The 9,752-nt window shown below is 44.6% G+C and overlaps 1 protein-coding gene across 1 annotated transcript; it reads right to left on the bottom strand.

Moving 5' to 3' along the window:
• Positions 1-2,744: 2,744 nt before the first annotated feature.
• Positions 2,745-7,542, bottom strand: LOC103800074 (lysosomal acid phosphatase-like). The gene is given in 9 exon segments (XM_009072440.1): positions 2,745-2,918; positions 3,001-3,176; positions 3,401-3,507; positions 4,116-4,204; positions 4,280-4,412; positions 6,614-6,703; positions 6,866-6,964; positions 7,304-7,479; positions 7,482-7,542. Coding segments are annotated over 9 exon segments (1,068 nt in total). The 3' UTR covers positions 2,745-2,781.
• Between the last annotated feature and the right edge of the window lie 2,210 nt (positions 7,543-9,752).

Raw genomic sequence — 9,752 nt, 5'->3', positions numbered from 1 at the left:
TGAAGTTACTGCTTCCAGCCTGCCCTATTTGCTTGTCGTCACTTGTCAGAGGTTAATGTTTCCTGTAGTTTGCTGTGGAGCAGCTCATGACAGGGTCTCCGGCTTGTTCATGTCCATCTGAGTTGAGAAACCATTTGCTAACAGGGTTAACATCCCGAATAGGGGTGAAGCAATGACTAGCTTGGGTAGCCTGAGAAACACCAAGCTCTCCCATATGGAAGCTTCTTGGAAAATGTGTTTGTCAAGACCTCAGGCTTAGTCTGTTCTGTTCTTGCAGCTATTTAACTGGACCACGAAGAACATGCCAGAGGTCTCTACCTGCCTTATGGGATGCAAGGGCAGTATGCTGGGCACCTACTGATTCTGTAGTTTCTATTTTCAGAGTTCTAGGCTCTTTCTTGCCACTGATTAGGTAATTTTTTCACCCATGTCTCCGTGCTTCAGAATATTGAAGTGTTATAAAGCAGAAATGAGGAATATCTTCCCAACACCCTTGCTCAGAGCCAAACCTCAAGACTGTTGTTAAACTGTAAGGTTTTGCTTTTTCTAGTTTGTTTACAAGGCTGCCTGGGGCCTTGCTGTTGTCCCAGAGGTTGATGCATGGGGTGGGCTCCAGGCCTGTGCAAATTCTCCATGTTCACTTTTATAGTTTTGCAGTATTAATAAAGTTTTGTACTAAACTAAAATTCTTTGATACAGAGTGGCTGCTTTGAGCGTTCTGCTGAGCTGCTTTTGTAGGGGAGAAGTTTGAGACCTCTAGAACTGTGGTGGAAGCCTCAGTCATAGTACTGGGTGTGCAGTGGGACCCCTCCAAGTTGGATAGGATGCATTATAAGCTGTATCTATGCTGCAGTCAAAAATAGTTTGTCTTGTCTCACTCCACTGTATGGGGGATTATGAAACAGGGAATTCCTTTGGGAAGGGGCATGCTGCAGTAAGTTCTGTTTTCTAACACTGAGCACACTGCTGCTGGCCCTGTGAGCTCTTAGAGAAGAGGAGTAGAGTTCAGTGCGAATTTGATTTTAATAATGAAATGTATTGGAACAGTTACAGAAAATCATTCACAGTCAAAATGTCTAAATCATCATAGAAACATTTCCTCTGTGTGTGCAAACTTTGGTGCCTTTAAAAATAACAGATCTGGTCATCTTAAATGCACTTTCTATTACCTCTTCCTTGTGCCTGTTCTCACAGGCAGTAGCTTTTTCTTTGTGACTTGCTGTGCGGGAGACCTAGTTTGTATCTTCAGAGGACAAGAAGGTGAGGAAGATGCTGAGAACAGCAAGCTGCTTCTGCTGATTTGGAGTTCCCATGCTGGCAGATGCCGATTACGGAGTGGGCAAAAGTCCCCACAGTACTCCTTAGGGGAAGAAAAGGAAATGTCTGTAACCTAACAACTGGTGTCTGCCGCCAAGAAGGGAAGGGAACTGCACCAGAAAGGGAAGTAAAAATGGGAAGTGAATGTGCAGCACCACCATGTGACGAGCCTGTGCTTCTGGTGCCTGCTGCAGTCTCTCATTTGCTGCCAAGAGCTACAGGGCAGGTGGTGAGCACTTGGCATGGAAGTCTCTGCAGCAGCTGCAGTGCACACCAAGGGTAGCCTGGAGAAAGAATCACATTTTAGACAAAATGCCAAGGCGTGGCAAATAAAGGAATCCAGAGTCACCTGCCGACTCTGATGCTTAATGGTTTTCTTCCTGTTTGTTTGTTGTCCATCCAGCAGGGAAGATAACAAAACTATAGAACTTGACATTTAATCTAGTCTTAGGTAAACAGCTCTGCTACATCTCTTAATTACAGCATAAAAACATTCTACTAGCAAAACATATTCCTGGGGGTGAAATGTGGACTGCATACAGTACTGGATGCTCCCTTTAACAGGTACTTGAAGTTCAGATGTGAGAAGTAAAATTCAAAGACTAAATCTTTAGATGGAACCCAGATTTCCTATCTACGGGGACTCTCCTTTCTAGAGGCAATATTGCACAAGAAATTGAGTGTGGGTTTGCTATGGTCACAGGAATTGCTCTCTCTCTCACGAAGCTCTTAGAGCTTCTTTGGATTCTATGATTCTACTCTGAGTTGAATCCTAGGAACTACTGCCACGTTTTCAATCTTGTCCTGATTTCAGGCCACTCCTCTCTTAAACAACAATGTGAGGGGAAAAACACCCCACCAGGTGCCAGCAGCAACTACTTCGTAGCAACCTCAAGAAACACTTTTCACTGCCTCCCATCATCTGCTGAAGTTCCGTTTGCAGGGGCAGTAGATGAGTCTCGGTGCATTGTTGGTTTGTGTCCTCAGCTCCAAGCCCAGCTTTCCCACCATCAGCAGCCCTGTGGTGTGAGGGAAAAGTGCTCAAAGCAGGCTGACCCTGAAGAGAAATGCAACTCCTGACTGCACTGCATGTGGCAGCTGCTGAAGGCCCAAGCTTCTCTGCCACAGTCATGCTGAGTGGTAATGTTTATAATCACTTGAAATGAGGAAAACTTGACCAGCTCCAACTGGCCATGTTGGGAATCCCAGATTAGATAAGCTGTATGAATACCATGGGCACCACACAGTATACTAGCTTCAAAATTAAGCTGTCATTTCCATTAGAGAAGCTCAGTCCTTTCTCTCTGGGATGTCACCCTTAGAAAGCGTCCAAAAAATCAAGTCCAGCTTTATTCTGGGAAGCAAAGGCCAAAGTAGAAGAATGCCTAGTAACTGAAGGTGCCCAATCATCCTTAAGGGCAACACAGCTCCCTCCTACTGCCTGGGAAGGAGTTGAAGCAACTGTCAGGCCTGCTCCTCCCCCTCATTGGAAACATGTCGGTAGCCAGGGGGCTGAGACTGTATGCGAAAGAGTACAGTCAAGAGGAGGATTATAAGGAGAAGGAGAATGGATCCACACACAGCCAAACCCACGAACAGTTCTGCAAGGGAGAAAACAAGTGGTCAGCATAGTATTGTCCAAGCTTTCCCCTTCTGCCATGCTCTGGTTCAGCCTCGGCTCACCTGTGTCATGCATGCTGCTTGCTACCTGGCATTCTTGCTCCCAGTCCTGGGGAACAACAGGATCTGTAAGTTCCAAGAATCTTTGCAGTGGGCATTTATGCTGACAGCCAGGGAGTGTCAGTGGGAAGGGTTCCTTCCCACTCTCATTTCGGTAAAACATCTCCACAGAGAAGTTACTGAAAAAAACCCACAGCAAGACGTTTAGTTTTTTTCTCCAGCTGAAGTCATCCCTTCCCAAAAACTCAGTGTGTACATCCTCTCCTTTCTTCTGGTGGTTAAGTTTTCCTCATGAGAGTCTGCCACTAGGAGCAAGATTGCATGCCCCTAGGGTGAAGCCTAGCCTACAGCTATCTAACCCTCAAGGTGAAATCACAGCAGATGTTTTCACTGCAGCCCTCACCCATCATCCTCTTGGTACAGCTCAAATAAATGACATGAGGCGTATGGTGCTTGAATCTTGTTGTAGACATCTAGAGCCATCTGCAGTGCCACAAGTGTGGTGTCATGCTGAGAAAGAGGGAAAAAAACCAAATCAGTCACCCCTACGGATGTGGCAGGGCAGCTCAGACTTGTACCAGTAATAGACAGGGCAGTGCTGAGGGGATGTCACCTTTGTAACTTCCATCTGGAAAAAGGGAGAGGAACTATACTGCTAGAGCAGCAATCTGTGATGGTGCCAGAATGGGAGGAAGTGAAATACAGCCATATATATCCTGCACTGTTCTTTAAGAATTAATCTCTTGAGAGCAATCTGGGAGACACACTTGACTTTCCAGTCAGTAGGCTGCTGGAAAGGGGAGATGACTGTATCTACACTTCTGAAACATCACATCAACCCATCCAGCAAATAAATACAGCAGTGGCTCCCCAAAGTCTGCCTGTCTCATCCATGAGCCTGAGCTAATAGGAACAAAGTACATACTGGGAATTTTCCACAGGGGCCCCGGAGGAATGATGCCAGATTACTGCACATCCCACCCTGCCAGAGGAAGATGCATTTCCTGATCACTACATGGGCTGTAGAGAGGCTAGAAAGGATTAAAACTATCACCAAGCCCCAGTCCCCTGTGAGAAGGAAGAAGTGGCTAAAAGTTAGGCTCCCAGCTCTGACTTACCGCTGAATAGGCAAGTAGTTTCAGGTTCTGATGGGCAGAAACGTTTGCTGCTTTGGTTAGGTTCTTCCTTATGTGATCCAGCAGGACCCCTGAGGAAAGAGAACAGCTGGTAAAAGGCAAAAGCCAGACAGAGCAGCACAAGGCTCTGTCCCCGCTGCACTCACCGCCTTGCAGACGAGCTTTTTCTACCCGATTGTGGATCCCAAACAGAAATTCAAAACCAAAGTCTTTTAGTTGCTTCAAATGAGTCATGACATCTGGTGTCACCCATGCAGGCAAGTCCATTTGGTGTGCTTGCTAGAAAGAGAAACAGAATACTCATCTGCAGGTAGCACAGATCACAGATTAATCAGAGAATGGGAGTGTGTCTGGAGACCTGTCCATACTGCTACTGATTTCCTATACTATTTTAAATATGCCCTTTCCCTATTTATGCTTCTGACCTCACACTGTTGTGCTGCATACAAAGATGTTGTTTCAGAGACTAATAATGAAAAGCATAAAGATTAAAATCTGGGAACTGCATTTCTGTGAAAGCACAACAGGAGTGCAGTGTTGTGTTCTAACACTGATACAATAATCTTAGGGCATCAACTTTACACATGGCTGATTCTGCCCTGCAGCTGACATGTGGTCAAAGAGGAAAAAAAACGTTTCTGATGTACCTGCAGCACAGTTTCCTTGGAGGCTCTGGAGGTCACTGAAGGACATTGGAGAAAGTAAGCAAGTGCTCTAAGGACATAACAATGGGATGCATGACTGACAAACCCCTGTACTCAAACCCAGAAGCCAGAGAACTGGGAACCAAGAGAAGAACCTGCTTTGCAGCCAACCCATTACAAGCAAGGATTAGCTCTAATGGCAGACAAACAGCAGTTGTGGTTTCCCAGCATTACTCAGAACAATTTTCAATGCCACATCCCATTAAACTGTCAGAAGATGAGGCTCAATACCCTTAGGGGCCCATTCTGTCTAAGTGGTTCAGAGAAATGCCTATCAGCAACCTAGGTATTTAGTTAGTTCTTGATTAATTTACAAAGAGAATAGCTGATAAGCTCAGGTATTTATTGGACTTTTTTATTGTCTCTGTCCAGATAGTACAATGAATCTACTGGCTCAGGTGAGAAAAACAATCCTTCTCTTCAGGGCACTGTTTGCATGAGTTAGAAGAAAAGGAGGAAGCCCAAAGCAGCTGAAGAGACAGATTAGCCTGAGGGTATAGTTTTGATAGTGAAACTCCCCCTCCGTAAAAACATTCTGGTTTTGTTTTAGGACAGTGAGCTATTCTCCAGATTTATGGGGAGGCCCAATTTGCAAGCATTAAGTGACTCCTGAAAATTAGGAAGATTCTGAATTCTTGATCTGTCTGACCAGATGATTTTTTGTTACCAACAGAAGTTGATTCACTGTGATTGTTACAAGACAGGAAATCGGGTTTGTGATACAAAGGGCAAATTCACACGGTGCAGTGCAGCTCTGGACTGGAATATTCTCATCTTGCAGCAGCTCAAGCTGCTACTTTACATAGCAAAGTGCAATTCCATGCTGGTTTATCTTTTACACCCCCAAAATAGTATATACCACTGTGTACCACTGCCAGCAAGCCAAGTAGTCTTGCACCTCCACAGAATTAGTGTGACACAGTTTCAAAATGTTGGCTTTACTAGTTCTTCCATAATTCATTAGTTTGACATGTAAGATATCTATAATTTACTTCATCATGCTGTAGTTATACAGAAAGAAACCTGTGTGTAACAACTCCTGGATATGTGACATTTACTTTAGCATTATCATAGCACAGCTAACCCAATTTTTGATTTTGTTTAAGCCTTCATGAGATGTGCTTTCAACAAAAATCCACATGAATATAGAGTTTGCTGCACCACCCCAGACAGCAAAAGGGTAATGTCTGTCTCTGGAGTCTTTCTCTGACAAAGGACCTTACACTAGGTCAAAAATCAGATGTTGGTGAACCCCAGTTAACCTAGGAGAGCGTTATTGTATTTTAGAGATGACATTAACGGCAGCACAGAAAGAAAAGTGATTGATTTAAAGTAACAGAGAGGTAGAGGTAGCACTGAGAATAGTCCTAATTTAATCTCCCAATTTACATCATGAAGTTAAGGTTTCTTTGGTTTGCAGAGATATCATTTCTACCTTACCTGACTCAGACTTGTCCACAGAGATCTGACTGCCGTAATTTTCTAGTGACTTTCAGAAGAGGTATTTATTATGCAGGTGGGACTTTCTCTGGCTCTAACATGATATGCATCTAAGCTATGGAGTGGGAGGTTGTAAGGTGCAAAAATAGGTAATTCTTGGCACATGCCTCTAGTGAGTAGGAACTGTTATTATTCTGAATTTAGAACATTACTTCTAACTGGAGGGTGGCAATGGTGAAAAGCTGTTTCATGGGACTTTGCAAAATAATTTCCTACCAAATTCAGTGAGTCCTAAAGCCCAAATTCCCAAGGCTGTAAGACGATGGCCAAACTTACTTCACAGAACAGTGTGTCGTACACACTCCATACGCTCTCGAGAGAGACATCTGGGATGCCAGTCTCATTGGCCACCATCTGCAGGAATTGCTGTAGGTTTGAGAAAAGAGAAAGGCCTTCAATTTTCTAATCTCATGCTGTATTACATGCACTGGTATCCCTACCCTTTTCTCAGAGCTCTGATTACACAGAGGTGATAATACTTTAACTACAAGCCTAAGACCACCTTATCTCATGCAAACAGTCACTTACCCAATTCTCTTTGGTCTTATTTATGTATTCTGCTGAGTGCCGTGTTTCAGTCTGGAGCTGTTCATACCGTGGACAGGGGGTCAAAGGGAACTTCAGTAGCTGGGCAGAGACAAGAGCAGCCAGGTCACTGAGAACACTGAAGTACTGAACTTGCAGTCAACACGCACAGCTCTAGCGAGGCCCTGACCAATGGGTGCATCTATAAAAGCCTCAAGCACTGCCTGCTGACATACTCCAGACCATGAGTGCTCTGCTGGGGTGTTGCACCTCACATGTTGAGTGAACACAGCTCCTGAATTCTCGTCTTGTTCTGAGAACACAAAAACCTCTGCCAGGTAGGTCCCAGGAGAAGTTCTAGACAATCTGAATCAAGAGTGCAGCAAATATTTTTGGAGACTACACTACTTTAGTCAATACATGTCCCTGAGATTAACTTACCCTTTCTGCAGACTCAGGCACTGTGTGCACAGGGATAGGCTGCCAGGAGATGTTAGGGTTGAACATCTGTTGTCCCTCTGGGGGATAGAGGCCTGCCAGATTGGCCTCTGCACTCATCAGTGTCCGATCACAGTCCGTGCTACGGATGAAGATCTGCCAGGACAGGGACAGTGCACGTTAGTAACGCGACTGTAGGCAGTGATGCTTGGGCACAGGATGATATAGTTGCCAAGGAACATTGCCAAGTGGCCTACAGCCGCTCATGGACAGCAGGATAACGAGCTGAGGTGGTGACCAACCCTGCTGATGTCAGCCTGGATAAAACTGTAAGGACAGACACAATGACAATTTGGTGCGTAACACTGGAGTGGTCTGTTCTGGATCAGAAGCACTTCTGCCAGAAGCACTGTGCAGAGGCTACAGATTGAAAGGAGTCTGAATATGAAGAAGAGTCAGAGAAAAGCAGGACAGAGATGCAAATGATGATGGGCACAGACAGGAAATGCACTGCTTTTACAGAGCAGGACTGGGGCAAACTCCTGCATTCAATTCTGGGTTCTAGGAATGACCAGCTGTGCTCATGAAAAACATGGCTTCTCCAAGCCTCAGTTTTTCTGTCTGAGAAATGAAGACAAGAGTGATCTTACTAGCAGGAGATGAAGAAAAAAAGACAGAGCTGGCATTTTATCTGATCATTGTGGGCTCTTGGGATTAATGGGTCAAGACTTATCATTCCAGAGCTCAGAAGAGAGATCTGAGCCAGAAAAAGAGAAATGTGAAAAATACAGCAATGTTCAGAAGGTCAAAATGGCAAAACTTTGGTATTCTGGTATCTGTGTACTGAAAGCGCTTATGGGGAGACTGGAGAGAAACTAGTGATAAAACAAGAGGAACACACAGGAAATCATTAAAAAATGTCCTAGAAAACAGCATGTTGAATCCAAAATGACTAGAATAAAAAGCCTGAAGAATGAAATACAATGTGAAGATAGGGATTTTTTAATGTTAAATAAGAGAGAAACATAAGAAAAAATATATCCACTCACTCTGCATAGCATCTGCCACATGAAGTGTATCTTAGAACTTAAGAGTCATGGGAATAAAAACAACCTTGACTTTTCTCTGACAATTTCTACCTACTTTTACATCTTAACTGTGGCTTGAAAAAACTGACCCTGCACTCATTAGAGAGGTTTGCTTTCATCATTAATAAGCTGTGAAGAAACAAAAAGGAAGTATTTTAAAAGATAAGGATCTAATTCTACAAGTGTCATAAAAAAATCTGATTAAGCCCTGAGTGTACATGCTTTCTTCAGCACTTTTTGCCAGGGCTCCAGCTTGTCGCTGAGTCAGGTGACAGCTGGTCACATGGTGTCATCCAGAGACAACACTTCTTACAAGGGAGGTTGCTCAACTTGAGCAGGGGTTCAGGCTTGGTTAGCAGAACAGCTTTTGTTTGCATTTGCCTTGGTTTGTTTATCCTTCTCAGGCAAGAAAAGGAAAACAGTTTCAACTCTCAAAACCTGTATAAGAGAGAAGTATGTTTGGAAAGGAACTACTGAGGAAGGTTAAAGGATCTGTGTTTGAGTCAATGCTGAAAGTTTTGTTGATGAAGCAAATGTCAAAGAAGGGATGTAATCTGAACTACGGAAAGCTGAGTTCTCATTGGGGAGCCCTCAAAGGGGAGAAGCAAGGACAGAAAATTGTATGGGTATTCTTAGTTTGCCTCACCAGACAATCAGCCAAATTGGGCTCAGATAAAATAACTGAAGTGATGCAGAGCCTGTAGTAGGACAAGGGCTCTCAGCTGCCCACTGACCATCCAAACCACGAAACACGATGTTTCATTGTGACACTTGGTTGTGTTCCAGTTGACTCACACCTCTTTGATCAACCAGCCGGGGTACTTGGAGGGATTTGCTATTTCCATACCTTTTTTGATCATTCACATTTTCCCCTGTGCTTAGCATGTGGTTCCACAAGGGCTTTAACTTGTACAGAAGAAACCTACCAGTTTCTCAAGAACTACTATGAAGTGTGGCAACATCCTGGTGAGAGAGAGCAAAATTAATAGCTTTAGGGGACTGAAGCTGTCAATACTTTATGGGTGGAAGCAAATGAGAGAGTCATTTCTGGTTAGTAACTACTGCTTATATGTACAGATTCCAGTGAGAGTGTACCTGAAGTGCACTGGGGAGGGCAGGGCTCACACGGGCTACATTCTTGTCAGCTATTCTGACAAAAAATCTCAACTAAGAGACAAGTACCACCTACAACACAGCTTTGCTGCTTTGTTCCCTGGCCGCCGGTGCGAGTGGCTCGGTCAGACTCCCAGCAGTGCGGCAGCTGCGGCTCTGGCTGGATTTGCCTTCGCACTCGCAGCGAGGGCAGCGCCGGGACGCGGCCGGATCCGTGACCCCGCGCCCGGGCTCAGCACCACCTCTGCGCT

The sequence above is a fragment of the Acanthisitta chloris genome, unplaced genomic scaffold (genome assembly GCF_000695815.1).
Source record: "Acanthisitta chloris isolate BGI_N310 unplaced genomic scaffold, ASM69581v1 scaffold16930, whole genome shotgun sequence".
NCBI classification, from domain to species: Eukaryota; Metazoa; Chordata; class Aves; order Passeriformes; family Acanthisittidae; genus Acanthisitta; species Acanthisitta chloris.
Note: the sequence above shows the minus strand (reverse complement) of the source record. Positions and strands in the feature narration are given on the sequence as shown.